General features: G+C 41.5%; 3 protein-coding genes across 17 annotated transcripts in view; all 3 read right to left on the reverse strand.

Moving 5' to 3' along the window:
• Positions 1-1,870, reverse strand: part of LOC119905352 (abl interactor 2-like) — a 45,263-nt gene extending 43,393 nt beyond the window's left edge. For 2 of the 13 annotated variants that reach the window (XM_038722350.1, XM_038722294.1), the window contains exon 1: positions 1,530-1,842. In XM_038722350.1, coding sequence (XP_038578278.1) covers positions 1,530-1,841 — 312 coding nt within the window. In that variant the 5' untranslated portion in view covers position 1,842. Of the gene's footprint in view, positions 1-1,529 lie in introns of all 13 variants that reach the window. The other 11 variants (XM_038722379.1, XM_038722312.1, XM_038722398.1 and 8 more) reach the window with 10 other exon arrangements.
• Positions 1,871-1,946: 76 nt separating this feature from the next.
• Positions 1,947-8,516, reverse strand: LOC119905397 (cytochrome P450 20A1). The gene is made up of 13 exons (XM_038722413.1): positions 8,298-8,516; positions 7,612-7,661; positions 7,117-7,283; positions 6,786-6,931; positions 6,508-6,675; positions 6,132-6,210; positions 5,642-5,754; positions 5,473-5,527; positions 4,967-5,087; positions 4,642-4,753; positions 3,973-4,037; positions 3,483-3,572; positions 1,947-3,174 (listed from the first exon to the last, which is right to left on the reverse strand). The coding sequence occupies exons 1-13, from the start codon at positions 8,367-8,369 to the stop codon at positions 3,024-3,026; spliced, it is 1,389 nt and encodes a 462-aa protein (XP_038578341.1). The 5' UTR covers positions 8,370-8,516; the 3' UTR covers positions 1,947-3,023.
• Positions 8,517-8,877: 361 nt separating this feature from the next.
• Positions 8,878-22,690, reverse strand: tmem237b (transmembrane protein 237b). Of its 3 annotated transcripts, XM_038722424.1 has the most exons (14): positions 22,512-22,689; positions 22,162-22,197; positions 18,973-19,004; positions 18,853-18,866; positions 18,685-18,756; positions 17,580-17,708; positions 17,215-17,308; positions 16,685-16,842; positions 14,800-14,932; positions 14,518-14,709; positions 9,641-9,714; positions 9,438-9,525; positions 9,240-9,361; positions 8,878-9,136 (listed from the first exon to the last, which is right to left on the reverse strand). In XM_038722424.1, the coding sequence occupies exons 1-14, from the start codon at positions 22,572-22,574 to the stop codon at positions 9,072-9,074; spliced, it is 1,272 nt and encodes a 423-aa protein (XP_038578352.1). In that variant the 5' UTR covers positions 22,575-22,689; the 3' UTR covers positions 8,878-9,071. The 3 variants fall into 3 exon arrangements, 2 of the variants coding, with proteins under 2 accessions (XP_038578352.1, XP_038578360.1); XM_038722432.1 differs by lacking the exons at positions 22,162-22,197; positions 22,512-22,689 and adding an exon at positions 21,894-22,155; XR_005444818.1 differs by lacking the exon at positions 8,878-9,136 and having other exon boundaries at positions 9,241-9,361; positions 9,641-9,728; positions 22,512-22,690.
• Positions 22,691-23,047: the final 357 nt, after the last annotated feature.

A 23,047-nucleotide genomic window follows, 5' to 3' on the forward strand; every position in this document is an offset into this window, starting at 1 on the left:
ATGGGTTTTATGTTAGTGTTTTGGGAAATAAACCAGGCTCAACTTGCAGTAGGCTACACAGTGTAACTCATTGAATGCGTGTGTGGGGACAGGAATGGGAACGCCTCCGAACTTGTCTGAGAATCCTCCGGTTTTTAAGATTTTTTCTGTATCAAACTAATTCACTCACAGTGGTCAGTACATCCAATGGTACACAGCACAAATTAACTGTCTTCGGTTAATTCAGCGAACAGTATATGAACAAATGATTCACGGATTGAAATGTTTGGGTCATTTATTGTATCCTATTTCAATGGCCCACCACGCTGAGGACATTATTTGGAGCAGCTAAAGCTCGGCATTAAAACGCGGATTGGACGAGCACTTACTGGTAAAGAGGTCTGAGTGGGTGCCTCGTATTTTACTACAGCCTACAATATAGGAAGGATGGATGTGAATTAAGTCCATGCCTTAGGCCCATAGTGTTGTGGGCAGAATATTTCCACTTCTACTCTTCCTGTGGCTCGGTGTTGACAATAAATTCATGTTTTCACAGTATAGTCGGAGTTAGATCGTCACTGTGTAAAAGCATTCCCGTGTCATAGTGTGAGGGGGCTGTAATGCAGTGGTCAATATTGCCGAAGCCTCGAGAAAAACACCTTGATAAACATGGTATTTTTAAGATCGCTCAAGGTAACCAGTTGTTTTAGATCAGCCCCAACAAAGTGTTACCTGGATGATGACGTGCTTGATCAATATGTGACTGGAAATCATTTATCTGTAACTGCTTGGTTAGCTCGCAGGTAGCGTTGAGTGATTGGAGAAGATACTGCGTTTTACTCAGATGAGTTCGAAACCAGCTTGACACGATTTTATAAAAAGTCTGTTTTCTTTAATTTATTTTTTCGTATGTGGCTCTAATGTAGTGCTCACTTATACAATCATGATCGCCGCAGTAGATTAAAGATGCGACTTGAAACTCGCCAGGAACATGTTTGTGAATGTGTGACGAATCTGGGGATGAAATCAGTCCGCAGCTGCTGTGCACAACACGCGCACGCGTATGGCAACCAGTTAGTTTTAAAAATAGTAGGGCTACAACACCGGTGGCGGCAGTGATTGATCGAGCAGAGCGCACAGATGTTGATTTTCACGGTGCCTGTTTTGTAATTTCGACCGTGGGTGATGCCGAGCAGCTGGCTAGCAAGCTTCCAGGCTAACGCGATAGCCTTCGATTGATGTAACGTTATAACAAGTCATACACATTGTTCTGTCGTTAGCAATATGAACGTAACATTAAAGGCAATGTTGATACCTCTTGATATGAATGAAGCGGGAAAATGTCAAATTATGTGTTAGTTATCAGACAAAAAGCCCTGACAGCGGGTTGTTTTTGCTTTAGCCGAAGCTAGCTAGCTAACACGGCTGCAGCACATCGGTAGCTTTAGCTACAGCTAGCAGCATCGGTTCGCCCCACAGTGGTGCCGTCAGTGATGCCCTTCAAAAAAAGGAACTACACCGTGTTTTCTTCCACGCATGTGACAGCCTACCTGGACATAGTTGCTCTCGCAGTACTCCGCGACCCTTTCCAAATTGGTGAAACTATCCAGTAGTGCGCTTCGTCCTGCTGGAATCTCCTCTTCCAGAAGCATTTGTAGCTCCGCCATTTTCACATCTTTAGCGGAGCGGCGCGTGTGTGTCGGTTTGGGCTCGCTGCCGCCATCGCGGCAGTGTGCGGTACTGCAGGGTTCTCCCAGCAGCTGGTGGAGAGCAGGAGTGCCCAATGTATAATATTTCAGAACAGAAATTACTCCCATTTGGTTGAATGCTTTAGTGGTTTCCAAATTGCTGCTTAAATGCATGTAATAGGTTTACTGTAGTGATATTTTTATTATGTTTCAGTTCTCTAATATTGTACTTTCACACTAACTCAATGACTACTTGTAATAAAAATAAGACCATATTTATTTCCCTTGGGTGATCCAGTTTTTATTCTTTTATCACTCCCTCTCCACAGAATCAGTTACAGAGCAGCAGGCTTGGCTCTGGTGAGAAAATTGAAACTTTCCCAAGGGCCCTTAGAAGCACAGATATTAAAAATCATTCATCTTATTCATTTAGCTGACACTTTTATCCAAAGCGACTTACAATTGGTACATATGTCAGAGGTCGCACGCCTCTGAAGCAACTAGGGGTTAAGTGTCTTGCTCAGGGACACATTGGCGGATGGGTCACAGGCAATTCAAAGTGCTTTACGTGAGTTAATTTAGTTAAAAATATTCCTTGTGCAGACTGAAACCAGACTAATACAGGAAACCACGACGTGACAGTGCCACTCTCCTCTGATACCAAATTGAAAAATATTTATTTGATGTAGGAAATGTGCTCGTTAGGAAAGAAGTGATACACAATTAAAAATATAAATGAATGACACAAACACACACAAAATCCTCATGTATTTGATGTAATGATGTGTAAGATGCAACTGTGTTGAAAAAAAATTAATGACATGTCTAAATGTCATGTGAGCCATTTAGACAAACAAGCCACATGCCATTGGGAATTTTGACTCAAGGCAGAATTAAAGAAAAAACTTTGGCACACAAGTTGTTTTGATCTTTCTTGTGACAAACGTACTTATTATAAGTTGCTTTGGACAAAAGGATCTACTAAATGCCCTAAATGTAAATGACATCTACTTCGCAGAGTATTAAACCACAGAGTTTCTCTACTCTAACAGATGGAGTCTTTCAACAAGTGCAAATCTGACCTGACAAGGTAATAATGTGCTTAAGGCCTCAGATTATTTTACAGTAAAAAAAAAAAAACAGAAATACAACCATGGGAACATATGGTGGTGCAACTTGGATGTAAAAACACAATGACTATACATAAAAAGTTGGGAAAAAGCTCTTTACAACAAAAATATAACATAAGGCATGGGTTCCTCTGGCAGACTGAATCCTCTAAATTCAAGAAATACTTTGCTGGTAATTCCTTTAATTAAGATGTTAAATTAAAAACAAGGGTTTTAAGAACTAGTTCTAGCTTCGTCTGCTGACAGTGATCCAGGTCTCGTCCTTAGGTGTGGATACCAGCTCAGATCTGACCTCCACGACCTGTCCCTTCAACTGGTGAAGCTTCAGCTGTCGCACCACCGTGCTGAGCAAGACAGTAGCTACAGGGTAGGCGAACCTGTCAGAGAGACCAAATATAATTAATCATGGAAATTTCATTCAAGTATACAGGATGTCCAAAACAGTGAGTATGTCCAGATCATTTTAGCCAAACTACCCCCACACAGCACACTCAAAGTCACTCAAGTCAAATAAGATTCTTTTTACAGCTCCAAGAAAGCTTGAAATCAAATTCATCAAATTTCTCAACTGTTTTGGAGCTATAAGGTTAAACTGAGGGTCCGTCCAATATTACTCTCAGTATCATTAGCACAGTCTAGACCCAGAGGGATAATAAGGTACAGATCAGACAAAATGCATCTTTACCTGAGCTCTGGGCATGTTTGATTTCCTGAAAATCCAAGCAGACAGAAGCTTTTCCTGACTGATTCCTCCTCAAATCGATCTGGGTCAAACCTGAGGAATGTCACAGTAATCAGAAATTTTAGATCAAATCAAATTCTAAACCTGAAAGATACCTCACCCTGTGATGCTGTCACACTATTTCAACTATCAACGTTTGTTTAGCAGGTAAAGTGTTTACCATGTTCACCATCTTAGGTTAACGTGTTAGCATGCTAATATTTTCTTATTAGCACTAAACACAAAGTACAGCTGAGGATGATGGGAATGCCTTGAATTGTACAGGTATCCAAAGTATTAGACAAATTCAAGTTTTGACGTGATGGTGGGGCTAGAGGAAAAGCCAGGGGGTCACAGTTTTTTATAGTTGTTTAGTCCAGACGCCACTCCCCAGACATTTTGAAATGAATTGATAAACATGTCAATAGTAAATGTAAATGTATATAAAGTGAACCTGTATGGGGCGCTCCAGGTGTCACAATCCTGCAGCACCACTCCCAATGCATAGATGACCAAAGTCTGAAATATGGCAAGGCAACAAAACTTATATATGTGCAAAAATATATATATATACACCATGTTTTATATGATCCTGTCTTAATGCCTTTTATGATTCTAAAGCACTTTGAATTGCCTTTTTGTTGAAAGGTGCTATACAAACAAACTTGTCTTGCCACCCTTACTCTTGTTATTTTCAGTTCTAATATACAGTAATTAGTTTTTCTTGTAGACACAGGGGGAAAAAAAGTCTACATAATAGGGACCATAAAAAAACATATCACATCACTGAATTCTTGTTTTGGTTTCCACTCTTTGGATGACTAACTTCTCCAAATACACTTTTCAGATGAAGAAAAAGCTCACATACACAATACCTACAGCCATGAAGATATACACATTTCCACTAAATGGCTATTTGTTTTTTCTTAGACAGTTTATCAATTGTAATTCCAATCATGTCAGGTTTATTATGTTGGTCAAACCAAAAAGGCACACATTTTCTTCAAAATTAAGGTTTCTCTTCTGAAGGTCTCTCTACAATAAATGTGTCAGATCATCTGGCTCTAATAACCTGTGATGAGCTTAAGTGAAATAAACAGACAGACAGCAGGAAACCAGATACCTCTTTAGGAATGACGTGTTGATCGACTTTGCCCTCCACTTGCTGAAGCTGGGCAGCAACGGGGGTCAGCTTGGCAGTCCTCACCGTCTCGTTGAGCACCTGCTGGCAGTATCTTTCCAAAGACAGTAATGTGATAAGATCAAGGTCATTGAACACATCAACAATGCCTGGATGAAATTTTGACCTTGAATTATTAAGTCCCAAACTGGCAAATCACAGTGAAAACATGCATTATCTTTCCATGTTTCACTAACACTGGATCAATGCCAGGTGTGTAGCCTGAGATTTGATGGATTAAATAGAAAGCCAGATCCACAGCTCTTACCTGAGCTGAGGGATCTTGTCCAAGGTAACTGGATCTGAACCCAAAACCTCATCCAGCTCCTGGTACAGTTTGTCCTGAACTTCCTCTGAAGTGGACAGGAAGCGAAGTGCCCATATACACACTGCCAAAACAACATTTTAAATTTAAGCTTTAGGGATTCATCAGGGAATGTTTGGGGTTGGGGTTTGATTTCTTGTTCTAGGACACTTTATTTGATGTACACACATGCTGACTGTTTTAGGGATTCTACGGTTAAATCTCAACATCAGAAAGAAAATTCTGGATTATTCTTCTCATCCTTCTCACTTGTGAAGGAAAACCATGGTCTCTTTTTAGCCATAAAGTTAGAACAATGTGATATTTTGCAGACAGAAAATAATCTCCTCTATGTGACATGAAGCTGAGGAGATTGGTCAGTTAATTTTAGAGCTGAAACAGTTAGTTGATTAATCAAGTATTTGAAAAATTGATTTAAGTTATTTATTGTTTTGATGGTTGTCACTTACAGTTGGCAGTGATGACGCATCCGGCCAAAGTGAAAACCATGCAGTCCTCCATGATCTGAAACAAGCAAAAACTGTATTTCAGTAGGTTTTCAGACCTTGGGGAACCATGAAGATATTTGGGTTGTCTTCTGGGCTTTAAACTAGAATTGGTGACATCATCAGTATTCACCTGTCGTTCTGTGAGGCTGGACTGAAGCAGAGCATCCACAAACACAGTCTGCTTCTTCTGGGCTTTTCTCTCCTTAGCCACTGACAACAGCACAGCCTCCATCTCTGACAGAGCTGAAGAAAAACAAATGACATTTGTTACTTTTTCACATGAACACTTACACTGTGGTTACAAGTTAAAGGGTCTGCTTCCTTCTGGCTCTTCAAACAGCATCTAAAATTAACTCTGACCACGTGCCAAGTCCCAGTAACAAGTGTCCTTGGCAGATAAATCAACTAGTCCTCCAAAACACTGCCTTTCACTGATTAAGGCGAGAATAATGAAGACTTGGTTATAGTTTTTATCTGTTGTCTGTCACACAGAGATCAAGTGAGCAACTCAAGAGCCGAGCAACAGTCGAAGCCCAGCACTGCTCCCACATGTCAACACACAGCAGGGGTGAGGGAGCTAACATCAGTTATTTTAAAGTTCATGATGCAGACTCACTAACCTTTCTCATAATGTGCTTTCCTGCTGGAGCTCTTCTCCAGGGAGCCGTCCAGGTAGCCTTTCCCGATTTCTGACCAGATCTGGTGGCACCAGCGTGAGTCAGAAGAAGAGAAAAACAAATCAACTGACCCATTTCAACAGACCAAATTCCTGGTTAAGAGGTATTGAAATCCTAAAAGGACTCCATGCCCTTTGTAGACGTTCAACAAATATGCAAAAATAATATTGTAGAAGATGCAAAAGACCACATTTAACACCCTCAGGTGCAGATAAATGGACCAGAATCCAATGCACAAGAGTGATTTTTCTCAGCTAGAAAACCTTTCACTCCACTGTGGCTATGGATCTCTTCCTTAAGGTAGGTGGCATTGTCTCACCGCGTCGTGGTTCTTGCGGAAGGAAAGGACCTCAGTATCGTCTTTATAGCGCTCGCCCAGAGCAAGCTGGGTGACAGACTTCATGGCCAGACCCAGCAGGTGGGCACACAGAGGGGTGTGTTGATCCTCCGGGAATGACTTCCACTTTCCCATCAGCTCCTCCACCAGCTAAGTGAAAGAAGACAAACAATTTCAGAAAGTGTATTAATGACTTCATTTCAGCGAGGAAGATAAAGGTTTTGCAGTGGTAAATATGTCTTTTCATCAGCGATATGAACCTTGAGCACAAGAGGGAAGTTGTTCTTCAGTGTGTTGTTGATGGCACTCTCATACACCTTTTTCCTTATTACAGTTTCAGTGGCCCCGCCTCCCATTCCTGACTGGTAACCTAGCAACGACTTCAGCATCGTCTCAAAGGAGTCAGCTGAGAAGAGCAATAAAAACAAAGCTTTGTTTGTTTTTGTTTACAACAGGATAAAAAAAAAGGCTGATACATTTACCTAATATAATCAAGGATTTTTGTATTGTTATCATCAGCTAGCAAAATTTTAATTCCTCACAGAATAACCTACCATGACCAACTATGACAGAGGCCTCTGGTGCACTTACTGGTGTGGTTGGGGTTGATGTGTTGCTGCAGCTGGTGCACAGAGCCCAGGCTAACCACCGGCCGACTCCCAAACCAGAATGACGCCACAGACCCAAACTCCTGATGCAGACTGACGAGGAACTCATGCAGACTGCCTTTGTTCACAATGTCCTGCAGGTTTCCATCTCTGTGACAGGAGAGTCATGATGTACATCTGCTACACACCACCCGATTGATATGTGCTGACATTGGAAAGTTACTTTGTCCCTGTCAATGGTAAAAATCTGGACATCTGTTAAAAAGTACAAGAAATAACATATTTTACACATATTGTTCTATAAATGTATTTTTTTCAGGGTATTAGACTTGTGTTCTGTTCAATAAACTCCTTACTAGAGTGTTATAAATAACAGGACTTGCCAGGGAGCCTGCTTGCATATAAACCTTACAAAATCCTTTTACTTAATGAAAGTTAACAGCAGCTGGAAAAAGCAGCGGAAAAGATGTCAACTTACTTCTCATCTGTAGGATTGAGACCTGGGATGCCAGAGGCCCTTCTAGATGACTGAAAACATGATTAGAAATGCATTTTTGCAGTTAGTGTCAATGAAATACTTCATTATTAATATGATTTTGATAATATAACGTTAGATGTGTTCTGCCAAATCTGGTGTTCACACGCCTTTACTGTCTTGTCTGATATGTTGGTTGGTTAGGTTGGTTATCCCTGTCCAGATTACAGCTACAGCCGTTATGTTAGTGGTCCATTCACTAGTATGAAATCAAATTGGGAATTGAATGCGGAATTGGGAAAACTGAATGCGTCTTCACATTGGAAAACCCCGTGTAAGGTGATAAATTTTAAAGTCTTCCGGTAAAATTGGCAGACAAATGACAAATTAATTACAAATGACAGTATTTATCTAACACTCGACTTAAAAAACTGGTTTGGTAAGTGGATTACGAAGATTGAAGTTGTAACTTATTTCATTGAACCAGGCTACTGGTTGGTGTGTTGGATGTCTGCTGCATGCCTAAGTGACAAAGGCATTGTAACAATTCGTTGAAGATCTTTAATGATCTTATATGAGACGCTTCCGCTTGCCGATGAGTATTGGCTTAACAATGCCTGGGCATAACAGACAGCTAAATAGCTAGCGTTAGCATAACTTGCAGCTACCTACAAACAGCAGTGACTCACCGGGTACAAATACAGAACAGCGCCGACCAAAATGATGACAAATGTGACAGCAAAGATGGCAAAGTCCAGCATGACTTCTCGCTTTAAAGAGCACTACTCTGCTAACTTTTAGTCATGAATATCTGGAGATTTCCACACAAGCTGGTAACAGTCACTGTTACCACGTCAACAGAAACTCCTCGGGTAAGATTGTTTCTCTGTGCTCGGCTACACAGCCTGGATGGCAGGGAGACCAAACTAATTGACACCTGATTGACACTCAATGACACACTGTTTGCCAACTGCATTCACCCATCACATGTCGACTGACTGCCTGTTTTTATTGTTTCTCTGACATGTTTAACAGGAAATATATTAATGGTTTTATAATACTTGTATTGTAAAGAAAAAATATAAATAAAGATTTAATAAATATGTGAGTCTATGTGCTTTGCCTGGTCACACCATAACAGAAATATACTGTTAAATTTGGTAAGGTCACATTCTGTACAGATTATGAAAATCTATATATATCTATCTATAGTATCAATAGGTTTTATGCATGAGCACCTAATTCCTGTAGAATGTAATAAAGAAGTGCTGTTGGATTTGTTGGATAAAAGTCTGTATTTAAAAAGAGACAAGCACATTCACATTTCAAAAATACAAAAATAATCTAACACATTCAGAGTTCACTGCCAAAATACAGAGCAAAAACAAATATGTGCAAAACAACCACAACAAAGCTCTGCAGTAGGTGTCACAGCAGATACAGGCTACAGAATTCTTTTTTCCTCAGGCAGTCATTTCCGATCTTTCGTCTGGTTTGGGAGGCTCAATCTCCATTGCCATCAGAAAACCTGAGGCAGAAGCACAAGATAATAGAATCAATAATTAAGGCAGATTTTTAAAAAACCCAATTTGATATTAAAACAGTATTTAACACAGACTATTCTCTCTCACACTCTGTGTAGTCTGTTTCCGGTCGGGTGGCAATGAAGATCCAGGCCAGCCCCACCAGCAGCGCCACCACCAGGTTGACGGTCACCCACGGGTGGAGAATCTGGTGCTCCGACCCTGGTGGCCTGGAGAAGAAAAAGGAGATCCTGAGATACCATATCCAGGCTTCATGGTGAGAGAAATATGATTCAGTGAGCTCACCATAAGGTTGTGTTGAAGACTGGGTACAGGTTGATTCGATCGCTGGTCATCTGTTGGCTCAGAGAGAGGACCAATGCGGAGAAATACACTGGATGAAACCAAATAAACAAAGAGTGTGAAGTGAAACCATCTGTATGAGAGGAAAAGCACTGATAACCCTTAAAGACCCTGTGCTGAAGGGGCGGATTTTAACTTGGACTCACAGAATGAGGCGAGAGCGACGGGGTCCAGCGTGATGAACTCCCGCAGAGCCATTGAGCCTTTGGCCAGGTTAACTCTGAGAACATAAGACTACACTTTCTTAAAAAACAACAGATTTTTCAGCTGCAGTCCTCCTAAAATACATACATTCCTGAGCAGCTTCACTGTAAGTAAAAAAGCATTCTATGAAAGTTAGTATTCCATAAAGTTGGGGGAGTTTAAAAAGAATTAAAGCAGCAGAGGCCGAGACCTCCAGATATCCAGTAAACCCTGGAGCCTGGATAATTCACTCCAGTTTGTTAAAGGTTCAGTGTGTAATACTTCTGAGGCTCTATTGACAGAAATGCAATATAAGATCCATAACTATGTTTTCAGTGGTGTATAAAGACCTTACATAATGAACCATTATGTTTTTATTACCTTAGAATGAGACACTTACAGTGGGTACGGAAAGTATTCAGACCCCTTTAAATTTTTCACTCTTTGTTTCATTGCAGCCATTTTCCAAAAATCAAAAAAGTTCATTTTATTTCTCAGTAATGTACACTCAGCACCCCATCTTGACAGAAAAAAACAGAAATGTAGAAATTTTTGCAAATTTATTAAAAAAGAAAAACTGAAATATCACATGGTCATAAGTATTCAGACCCTTTGCTCAGTATTTAGTAGAAGCACCCTTTTGATCTAATACAGCCATGAGTCGTTTTGGGAAAGATGCAACAAGTTTTTCACATCTGGATTTGGGTATCCTCTGCCATTCCTCCTTGCAGATCCTCTCCAGTTCTGTCAGGTTGGATGGTAAACGTTGGTGGACAGCCATTTTCTGGTCTCTCCAGAGATGCTCAATTGGGTTTAAGTCAGGGCTCTGGCTGGGCCATTCAAGAACAGCCACGGAGTTGTTGTGAAGCCACTCCTTCGTTATTTTAGCGGTGTGCTTAGTTTCATTGTCTTGTTGGAAGGTAAACCTTCGGCCCAGTCTGAGGTCCAGAGCACTCTGGAAAAGGTTTTCGTCCAGGATATCCCTGTACTTGGCCGCATTCATCTTTCCCTCGATTGCAACCGGTCGTCCTGTCCCTGCAGCTGAAAAACACCCCCACAGCATGATGCTGCCACCACCATGCTTCACTGTTGAGACTGTATTGGACAGGTGATGAGCAGTGCCTGGTTTTCTCCACACATACCGCTTAGAATTAAGGCCAAAAAGTTCTATCTTGGTCTCATCAGACCAGAGGATCTTATTTATCACCATCTTGGAGTCCTTCAGGTGTTTTTTAGCAAACTCCATGCGGGCTTTCATGTGTCTTGCACTGAGGAGAGGCTTCCGTCGGGCCACTCTGCCATAAAGTCCCGACTGGTGGATTGCTGCAGTGATGGTTGACTTACTACAACTTTCTCCCATCTCCCGACTGCATCTCTGGAGCTCAGCCACAGTGACCTTTGGGTTCTTCTTTACCTCTCTCACCAAGGCTCTTCTCCCCCGATAGCTCAGTTTGGCCGGACGGCCAGCTCTAGGAAGGGTTCTGGTCGTCCCAAACGTCTTCCATTTGAGGATTATGGAGGCCGCTGTGCTCTTAGGAACCTTAAGTGCAGCAGAAATTTTTTTGTAACCTTGGCCAGATCTGTGCCTTGCCACAATTCTGTCTCTGAGCTCTTCAGGCAGTTCCTTTGACCTCATGATTCTCATTTGCTCTGACATGCACTGTGAGCTGTATGGTCTTATATAGACAGGTGTGTGGCTTTCCTAATCAAGTCCAATCAGTATAATCAAACACAGCTGGACTCAAATGAAGGTGTAGAACCATCTCAAGGATGATCAGAAGAAATAGACAGCACCTGAGTTAAATATGAGTTTCACGGCAAAGGGTCTGAATACTTATGACCATGTGATATTTCAGTTTTTCTTTTTTAATAAATTTGCAAAAATTTCTACATTTCTGTTTTTTTCTGTCAAGATGGGGTGCTGAGTGTACATTACTGAGAAATAAAATGAACTTTTTTGATTTTTGGAAAATGGCTGCAATGAAACAAAGAGTGAAAAATTTAAAGGGGTCTGAATACTTTCCGTACCCACTGTATATCTACATAACCGTAGGCACCCCCTTCTATGGAGGTCGCTGTATTTTGTCATCATGTTTCTACCGTAGCGGTCAACGAACAAACGGCGCTACAGAACGCGTTTTGTCATCACGGTGTTCTTCTTCTGCTTGTGTAATTCCGTGTAGTGTAGACGCCCGTCACTACATCGAATATGTACAAAGAAGAAGAAGAGGGACTAATAATAGTATTAATAGTAATATACAGTCTCCAAGTAGTCTTCTGGTTTATTAGAAGTAAGAACAGAAGTGACATCTGGACAACTGAAGGAGCACACACGTGTTATTTTAGAAGGAGAGCCGACAGCGGAGTCCGGACAGACAGCTGCAGCAATCACGGATTTTGTGGATTTTCACAGATGGAAGGCTATAACGTTAATGTGGGACAGATGTTTTCAAAGCGGTGCTGAAGTTGTCTGTTTTCTGCTGGACAGGTAATTACCTTTGTCAGACCTTAGCGATGCAAATGAAAACTGTTGTTTGATAGCTTTAGCTAGAAGCTGGCCATAATCACAGAGAGCTGTGACATGTTTCACGTCAGTGGTGTGAAATATGGATTAATTTCATGGCGCCTACTTATTCTCCAGCCTGTGGTTTGGCTTTGCCGGTTACTTAGCAGGACAATCAGCTGATCAGTAACATTAATTGGCAATAAAACCGTAACGTTAGCATAGAGCATGGAAGCATCAGCCAGCTAAACTTTTACTGACTGGTAGAAAAACATTTATTGTTAGTTGGATTGGTTTATTCTCCAGCGCTGTGCTTTCAGTTGTGATGTTATGTTATTAATTTCATGTAGTTACTCTCTCTCTCTCCAGCGCTCGGTTTTTGGCTTTGTATGTTACGTTCATGAGAATCAGCTGATCGCTAATTGGCAATAAAGCAGCAGCTTCCAGCATCAAAGCTCAGATCAGCCAGCTAAACTTTGAAAAAATATGTAGTTGGATTGTAATTTCATGTAGTTCTTCTCCAGCGCTCTGTTATGGCTTTGTCACGTTGACAGAAATGCGCCGTTACCTTCCTGAGACAAACAGCTGATGAATATTATTGGTAATGAAACGGTAACAGCAGGGAAGCTCAGATTAGCAGCTAAACTTTTTACTACCCTGGTGTAAATGTAAATGCTCCGTACTTGTATAGCGCCTTTCTAGTCTTTTCGACCACTCAAAGCGCTTTTACACTACATCTTCACCAGTCACACACATTCATACACTGAGCCTAAGTGTCAAACGGAAACTAACATTCACACTCATTCATACACTGGCGGAATAGCCGCCAGGGGCAAATCGGGGTTCAGTATCTTGCCCAAGGACACTTCGACACGCAACCAGGGGGAGCCAGGGATCGAACCGCCGACCTTCCGATTAACGGCCAACCCGCTCTACCTCCTGAGCCACAGCCGCCTCTAAAACAGGTGGAAAACATGTATTTCTTTTTACTGCTAATGGTGATATATAACAAGACCGTGTGCCTATCACGTGACCAATAATAAATACTTTCCGAATTTGCATTAAAAAATGTTACTGGATAGTGTCCCAGTGTGCACACAAATATGCAATTTGTACTTTCACATGCTAAATGCCCATTAAAATGTTGCACCATTTTACCACATGCTGAAATTATGGCTGTCAGTACTACTTTGTGTTTCTGTTGTATTTCAAAAAATTCAAATGACATTTTGGTAATATTTGCAGATTGCTTATCTAATTAAGCAAGAGGAGCCTTGATTCTTACCAGCCAATGCCTTTGTAAACTTTATGTATTATGTGGTTTATAATGGACTGTGGTGCAGAAACAGTGAGGCTTACATTGTCCTAGTAGCTGTCAGTGGTCGTTACTTGATGCACTAGATGTGATAGTGTTTGAGAATTTCTTCATTTACTTTGTTATGTTAGTCCAGATGAGCCAACCCTCCCAAGATGTAAAATAATGTATTACAGGAGTATGAGATATCATGTAGCACTTCATTTCTTCATGTGGCTGTTGTTTATTAATGAAAAAGTAACAATAATATTCAAAACAACATTTGGTTTCATATAATTTATATAATTTCTTAACACATCTATCTAAAGAAACCTAATTTCTCGAATGGCAATCTCTTTTATCTCATAGATGACATCTTTGTCCTGTCTCAGGCACCGCACTGTTTTGCATCATTTTCAAGATACAAGCTTTTAAATTACAAACTGTTGCCTGCATATAAAGGCGAGTGAGTGTTTCAATTTCCTCCTATGTATTTTTGCTGATTGAGAGAAATTAGAGCACAGAATAAATCTGTTTTTAGAAGAGATCAAGTTTGTGTGTTTGTTTGAAAGTTTTTATACTCTTGTGGAAGAAGTACTGACTTCAAGTACTGTAATAAAGCCTGCCTGCATGGCACTAATGTTGCAGGATATTTCCCCTGGGTAACAGACTTGGTGCTCAGCTGTGAAGCAGAGGCACTAGTGCGTAGTGGTAAATACATGGCATTCCTGGAATTTAAGCCCGACTTGCATAGGAAGATGTTTAAGCATATCACTCTTAGTTGAAATTACAATCTTACAGACATTACAACTAGCGCTGCCGTCATCTTTCCTCATGAAATGAAGTCACGCTGTGGAACTTTTTTCCTCTCCGCCATTACTCCTCCTTATTGCAAGTTTCCAGCAGCACAGACGCATGAGTTTGATATCATTGTTTTACAATGGGCAAAACATGCATCGATGAAAGGAATGATTTAGCTCAGAGGCATGTGATTCCTAAAGACGTGTTGTTAAGATTTGGCAGAAGCACAATCCCAGCTTTACCTGTCGAAGGCGGCGACCGTGCTGATGGCCAGCAGCATGTAGAGCAAAGACTGGGAGGGGTAAGCCAGGCTGTGGTACTGCTCCAGCAGGTTGGACAGAGCGGTGAGGTACTGCCCGGCTAACATGTACACCACCACCACGTTCCACACAGCGTAGCCCGCCAGGAAGCCATGACAATACAGACCAAACACTCTGCAACCAGATATAAAGGAGAGGAGAAGCATTTGGGGTGGGCTGCAGGTGGGGGTGTAATTTACAAGCACAAAGACACTTTTTCTTCACCTGAAGCCCTCATGTACTCTGATAGAAACATCTCTGGTGGTCCAGAGCAGCTGAATTTGCTGGAAGTCTGTCATGTTTTCCATCTGGTCGCTGGTCTTCCTCCAGTCTGATCGCTCAGCAGCCTGGAAACATTCTGCGTGTCAAAACACACACACACACACACACACACACACACACACACACACACACACACACTTTAGCCATTTAAAGAGGTGGTATTGTGCTTTTTGGCTTTTCCTCTCTCCATTATTGAGTTATATCTCTTTTGTGCATTTAACAGGTTTGCAAAGTGAAAAAGCCCAAAGCCCAGCCCAAAGGGAGTTCCCATCTCCCACAGAAAGCACTGCTCTGAACCGCTTGAAAACAGCTCATTTGTAGTCCAGCCCTTCACGTCCTTCACTTTTGACGTCACAATGAAAACGCGTCATAAAGCTTGCCAAGCGACTAGCGGGGTCAGGCACGCCCTCAAACCAAGGTAGTCTGAGCGGAAGCCCTTTGGCTCGACTAGCCTTTGTTTGGTTTTCCATTGTAGAAATGTTGTACCTGTACCTGCTTTCAGGTACTTTTTTTCGTATCACCTCACCTCCGTCGAGGTTCCAAGCGAGCTGAGGGATACTAAAATGTAACGTGAAGACACGACAGACTGCTGATTAGTCCGAGAGAATATTCACTATTCACTGCATCATCATTGCGTGCACCAGACAGAGGCCAGCAACAGAAAGTTTTATATTTTACGGTTTCGTATGGAATTTCATCACTAAATCCACTTCTGAGAAGTTTTGAGGTGAGAAATCAGCTGTGTAGATTTCGAATATTGACAGTTTTACGAGAAGTGATCGGAACAAAAATGTGCTTGAATATTTTCCACAAGCGGCTGCGGGAGGAGCCTGTGCCAGCCGCCCGCTCACAGAGCCCTCTGCTCCCGCCGTCACACAGACCGCTGCAGCAACAACGGCAGAGGAAAACACAGCTGGAAGGTTTTCATACCGTTTATCTGTCTTTACATTCTGAGGAATGTTGAAACGTTTTAACTTAAAAAAGACAAAGCTGTGTGGATCGCTGGTGTGTGTGTTGCATTGAACATTACGTCGCGGCAGTTGTGTGTGGCGTCGCTATGACGACAACCTACGTACTATCTCTGGGTACTATCTGCAATGGAAAACGGAGCAGGTCCGAGTAGGGTCGAGTCTATCGATTTGCGCTATGGTAGCTTTTTCCGGCAAGGCAACATAACGTTAGATCGTCACAACACCGGCAACAGTTCAACGTTTAGTCCTAAAAGACGATGCACGGCAATGTAACTTCACAGACTGTTCAAGTACATAGGTGTTGTAAACGTTGGCTAAAACAGCTAAAGTTATAACTATAATGCTAACGTTACACCCGAATGCAAACGTTCAAATTGTTCGGCCAATATTTATGTAAAATTGAGTTGAAATATGGTGATTTTTGTAGTGGTTTATGGTAAGATGTGGAACAATGATGTTGTGTGGTTGTGGACTTCTGAGTAACTTATACCATCTGCTAGGTTATGGTCGCAGTCTGAAGCAGCTTTGATTTGGATCACACTTCCTTGTTTCTTACGACCCGCCCTTCTCTGCTTCTGATTGGCTAGTAGTCCTTACCTGGGAACTGTGCATGTGCAACTCCCAACAAAGATTTTGTACAAGTAAGATGCATCACTCTGTAGCTCAAAAGCGGAGCGTACAACACATAGGGTGAAAAAAGGAGCTGCAGCAATGTGCAGTATGAGAAAAATGTGGTGTTTTTTGAAAATTAAACCACGTAAACCTGTTCTGGTACAACCCCTAATTAAGATTTTGAACCTGAAAATGAGCATAATACCACCTCTTGAACAGAATGGACCACATCTTTCAGTACTCACTGTTCCTCTCTACAAAGACCTTCCCCACCGGCTGGCTCTGACCCTGAGGAGCTGAAAAAAGGGAATGCTGGGGGATAGGAGGAGGGGTGTCAGTAATAATATCATCCTCTTCTACATCCAACTCATCGGGAAGCTGCGATTCCGCGACTTTTGACTTCCTGAAATAAGAATAAATGTTGTAGAGAAAAATGTACCATCTAGGATATATCTTGCTGTAACTTATTTCCATATTAACTCAACTGTTTGTTAAATTTTCTCATTTTGTAGTATTTGTTTTGGTTTGGTATCATTTTATTGTGTCATAAAACAAACTCTTTCCAACATGGCACTTTGACATGCAGAAAAAAAAACATTTGCAGACACATAATAAAAAGTAATAAAAAGTAAACTATCAATAACATAACTCAACCCAGGGTTTTATGCATACAATTAAAACACAACTATAATGTTCCAGGAACAGACATTTGCAGCACATATAGCTAATACCAGCTAATTTTTCTCCAATAATTGTTATTTTCTTTGTTTCTTACTTTCTCTTTTTTGGTTTTCTGACCACTTCTTGTCCGTCAGAGGTCTGATCTGCTGCATCTCCATTCACCAGGTTGGCTTGGTCATCTTCAAGATCTGAAACCACGAATGAACACATCTTTAAGATCTTCTTCTTCTGTCTTGCTTAAGGACATGTGAGCTGGCCATTGTGGGTGTTTATAGTTGAGCAGTAATCTTGCTACTTGCCATGTTTTTTAGAGTGAGACTGTTTACTTGTGAAGGTTGAAAAGCCTCCAAAATTTAGTTTGCATCATTTACATCCTAATGAAACTCCAACATTTCACGTTGAGAACGACAATGCAGAAATGCAGCATTTACAGGGAAACGTGTTGTTCTCAGTCTTTACCTATAGTGGCAGCTTTCTTTTTCTTCCTCCTTCTCTGTGGGGGGGCGTCCACTGTGGCTTCAAGGGTAAGTTGCTCGCCGATCTCAGATTTCCTCCGGCTGCCCAGGCCTCCCATTTCCATCCCCTGATCTAAACAGGAAACAGCAGAAGTTTTCTAAGTTACAAACCCATGTTATAATGTTCTTTTATGTTTTTTAAATTAGGAAAACAACCTTTCTTTCTTTGGACTCACTCAAGTCACAGATTTTATTTTTGTGGAAAACCATCAACAACACTGTGTGTGACGCAGTGCACACACCAGCACATACGCACACACCCAGCAGGCCGCTCAGGGAATTTCTATGGTGATGTTTGAAACCAAACTCACCAGTGCGTCCTGAGTGACAGTCTGTGCATCGGACGGGTCAATGGGTTAGAGGAGAGATTTGAACTGAGATAAGGATTCATTTATGGGTGGTTGAACTGTGGGGGTTTTGTATTGAGCACTGACTGTGGTAAACTTTGTGTTTCTTGTCGTCTGTCGATACCTTTGAAATACCAAGACATGCAAACAAGCATAAAAGGTTTTTGTTTAAATATATTGAACACTGAATAACATTATTTACATTGTCTATGAAGATTCTCAGTCATCCAGGTCATAGTTATCCAACGAAGGTTAAAGTCAAGGGCAGGAACCAGGAACACTAACGAACCAGCAGTATTGACGATCCTGGCAAACGACCCCACTGAGGATAAATAGCTGAGTTTCCCTGCCAGTCAGTCAGAAATGAAGAAGTCCTTTGGATGAGGGACGAAACGTCTTCCAGTATCTTCAACCAAGTCTAGTTGCCCTTGACTTTAACCTTCGTTGGATTATTTACATTAAATGATGCCTGAATGAGCCGAATGTTCTTCCTTCTTTAGCCCATACATTTCAAAAGTGGCTGATAATATTTCTGATTCCTGCTTGTGAGCTTTCATGTTGGGATGAACTAGCCCTTTAAATCCAGGTAAATAAAAAGTTTAAATTGTGGGTATGACAAACACAATCACTTTAGATGCTGCACAGATGCAGGTGTGTGTGTGTGTGTGTGTGTGCGCGCGCTTGTGTGTGAGTGTAATGTACCATCCATATCATCGACTTCATTCGTCTCTTTTCTCACCCTCTTCTTCTTATGTTTTGGTGCTGGTTCTTCTCCTGTGCAAGATGATAAATAATGAGAAGTTAAATCAATTAAAGTACAAATATGAGATGCTAAATATCCTCCTTTCTATATTTTAAATCCTGACTCACCAACTGTGTCTTCACTTCATGTTTCCACACATACCACAAAAGAGAGAAGAAAGGTTTGGTTTGACTGTTCAGCATTAAGACGACATTATATCACAGTAGCTAAGTAACACATTCACCTACCTCGGCATTGTGGGAAGTGCTCGTTGCGCTCGCTTAAGAGACAAAAAGAGAAGTCAGTTTTGTTCTTTCTGTTTGTATGTTCATTTTCACATCCATGACTCATAACATACAACCAGATTTATTTAACCAAAGTCTTAAACACAGTTTTATCCCTGTTTCACAGTTCCACCTGCCAAAGTCTGAAAAATATGAATGAAAACTGTGATATTTACATCACAGTTTTGTCTATACTCCCCAGCAGCATGTAACAATACATCCTAATAATACAATTAATTAATCATTAACCATAACCTGAAATCTGGATAAGCAGCAGACACTTGAAGAATGACTGAATGGATTAAGTAATTAGAAAGGTACAAAAGGTCAGAGGTCTGGAACCAAACTACCTGGGGGTTTTTATTAAAACACACACATACAAAAACATTTTCTATGTAAAATATTCAAGTCAAAATATCCTGTTGAAAACCCTTTGAAGCTTTTTTGAGGAAAATGAAATCAATGCTTTTTAAGGCTTTTCCAGAACTGTTTTTGCTCCGATCCTGTTATTAGGGCCCGAGCACGAACCGTGCGACGTCCCTAATGAAATTGAAGAGGGTGTGAGCCGGCCTAGTTGCACATTCTGGAGCTCTGCCGGTGCGGCTGTGAATTTGCTACGCGGTTCCGACGCCGCATGAAGGTGCTATATGTCACTTCCTGTGTCCCCTATGTGGAGCTACATAGCACTTGCCGCTATGAATATAAATCGGTATTGGCGTGTAGATGTCTTCGGGGTGGGACAGTCATCAAGCACGTAAAGTTTGCTTCAGATGTGAGCATGTACACTGAAGTTACAACAACTTCCTGTGTCATGGCGAAGACTTGATCTTTGACGCCACGCCACGGACACACCCATTGACGAAAACTCGCAAATAGCACAACTTTTCATCTTCAATGCCTTTAGAAGGCACAGCAGAAACTTGAGGTCGGTTGGACTAAATCCCTAAATTTTAGGGCATCGCTCCAAGAGACTTCTTTGTGCGTCTGGACAAGATACACGCACCACAGAAAATTCGTGTACGTAGGTGAAACGTGCGGCGGGGGCTGCTTCGTTAAAGGTCGCTTCCTGTTGCCAGCAGGTGGCGCTATGACTGTGGGTGAATGTCGGCATGTACATGTGTTCAGGGCGGGACTCTCATCCTACATGTACAGTTTGGTGCAGATGTGAGCATATACACTGAAGTTACGACAACTTCCTGTGTCATGGCGAAGAGTTGATCTTTGACGCCACGCCACGGACACGCCCATTGACGAAAACTCGCAAATAGCACAACTTTTCATCGTCAATGCCTTTAGAAGGCACAGCACAAATTTGAGGTCGGTCGGACTAAATCCCTAGGAGGAGTTCGTTAAAGTGCGAAGTGTGTAAATCATCCAAAATTTGACGTAAAATTCAAAATGGCCGACTTCCTGTTGGTTTTAGGGCATCGCTCCAAGAGGCTTTTTTGTGCGTCTGGACAAGATACACGTACCACAGAAAATTCGTGCACGTAGGTGAAACGTGCGGCGGGGGCTGCTTCGTTAAAAGTCACTTCCTGTTGCCAGCAGGTGGCGCTATGACTGTGGGTGAATGTCAGCATGTACATGTGTTCAGGGCGGGACTCTCATCCTACATGTACAGTTTGGTGCAGATGTGAGCATATACACTGAAGTTACAACAACTTCCTGTGTCATGGCGAAGACTTGATCTTTGACGCCACGCCACGGACACGCCCATTGACAAAAACTCGCAAATAGCACAACTTTTCATCGTCAATGCCTTTAGAAGGCACAGCAGAAATTTGATGTCGATCCGACTAAATCCCTAGGAGGAGTTCATTAAAGTACGAAGTGTGTAAATTATCCAAAAATGGACGTAAAATTCAAAATGGCCGACTTCCTGTTGACTTTAGGGTATGGGTTCTAGAGGCTTTTTTGTGCGTCTTGATATGATACATGTCCCCAGAAAATTTCGTGCATGTAGGTTGAACGTGAACGAGGGGCTAATTTCCTCGCACGGTCGTGCTCGGGCCCTAATTAAAGCTGCAAACAGCATTGGGCGGGCCCTCGCACTTGTAGCGCATCCAGGTGTGAGCCAGCCGCGTTGCATATTCTGGAGCTCTGCTGGTGCTGCTATGATTTTGCTACGCGGTTCTGACGCTGCATGAAGGTGTTATATGTCACTTCCTGTGTCCCCTATGTGGAGCTACACAGCACTTGCCGCTATGAATATAAATCGGTATTGGCGTGTAGATGTCAGGCGGGGTGGGAGAGTTATCAAGCACGTAAAGTTTGGTTCAGATGTGAGCATGGTTTGGTTCAGATGTCAGATGTCTTGATATGATACATGTCCCCAGAAAATTTCGTGCATGTAGGTTGAACGTGAACGAGGGGTTACATTTTTCCAATTTTTTAGGTGGCGCTAGCGAGTCATTTTGCCACGCCCATGCACGAAACCCATAAAATACGCAATTTTTTACCAGTTCTGACATGTGTCCAAAGTTTGGTGAGCTTTCGAGTATGTTTAGGCCCCCAAAATGGAGCTTACTTTGCAGAGAAAAAAAAAAAGAAAAAAAAATTATCTTTACAAATTCAATAGGGACCTCGCACGGTTCGCGCTCGGGCCCTAACTACAGTTCTGTGCAAAATCTTACAAGTTGACCTAATACACCTCTACTACCAACAACCATGCTGAGAACTACAACGAACCTGACGCCCAGCAGTTAGTAAAATTTGATTCAAAAGGTGTTTGGTTGCATTAAATTTAGTTTAACATATTAACAATGAGCTAAGAGAGGCAAAGGAAGAGTTTCTTTAAAGTCTCCTACAAACATTGTATGAGCTTTGTCAGAAAATTTCAGTTGCAGCATAAAGTCAGACAAGACAGCCAAGATAGGGAAGCTTACCGTCGTCTTTCTGGCCAATCCCACCCAAGAATCAGACAAGAGTGGAGTGAAGCTACACATCACATCTTGGCTGACACTGTTAAATCCTTGGCTAAATCTGTGTTCCTAAACGCGCCAGGACTTGGGATTACTCAGGGCAGAGGTCAGACGACTCAAACCTTTCTGATTATGTTTGTGGATGCTATGAATAAACAACTACCCTGTATACTGTGTCCCTGCACATACTTGGATTAATTGGGCTAATCACACCTGGAGTTCTCTGACTAACCTGTGGAAGAGGCGGGAGCTCCCTGGGTCGCATTTTCTATAATATAAAGGAACAAAGTTAGGTTGTTATCAATACGGTATTTATAAGTAAGTACAGCTCAGCTAACGTACTGAACCTTTCTGTAATGCAACTTAAGTTAACAGTACGTTATCAGTAGGTAGTCTGAAGCTACTAAGTTAGTCAACAGTTACTAACATTAGCGTTAGTATACATAAACTATACTGTTTATACTAAAAATAATAATTTTCGACAACACAACACTTAGCTTCTAATGCTAGCGCTATGACGTTAGCTAACGTTACTGTAAAGTCAACCACTAAACGTTACCGTTATTTTAGGAAAATAGTTACCTTTGAGCTTCCCATATCCATACTGTGACATTTCTCCCTAAACTGTGAACTTTGAATATTCATACACTTAAATCATCTTTAGTTGATTAGTATATTTTAACGTCTACAGCAGTTTAAAGTGAGTAAACAGCTACTTTGATTGTTTACGCTCTGCCAGCGGAGAGGTACTACCCGGATGTTTTTACGAGTAGCACACAAGACTTCCTGTATCTTCAAAATAAAAGCTTCTATACGATGTGACAAGCAAGGTCCAAGAAACAGGGGCCGTATTACAGAAACTTCCTATCTTAAGTCTTAAGTCAAGATAGGAAGAGTCAAAGATAGGATTTTTCTCAATTTGGTATTACAGAAGCAAATCCTAACTAACTTTAGGAACCCTATCTTATCTTACTCTATCCTATCTTATCTCAAGTAAGGACATCCTAAATACTCAATCCAACATCGATTATCAATTTTTATGTCTATACCTAGCAACCGATGCCACTTTTCTCATCTCGCCGAGCTAAACGGCTTTAATCGCTGTTTTTGGTAGTTTT

This window comes from Micropterus salmoides, unplaced genomic scaffold (assembly GCF_014851395.1).
Source record: "Micropterus salmoides isolate LMB-PRFRI ecotype aquatic unplaced genomic scaffold, ASM1485139v1 Ms_hic_scaffold_1, whole genome shotgun sequence".
NCBI lineage: Eukaryota > Metazoa > Chordata > Actinopteri > Centrarchiformes > Centrarchidae > Micropterus > Micropterus salmoides.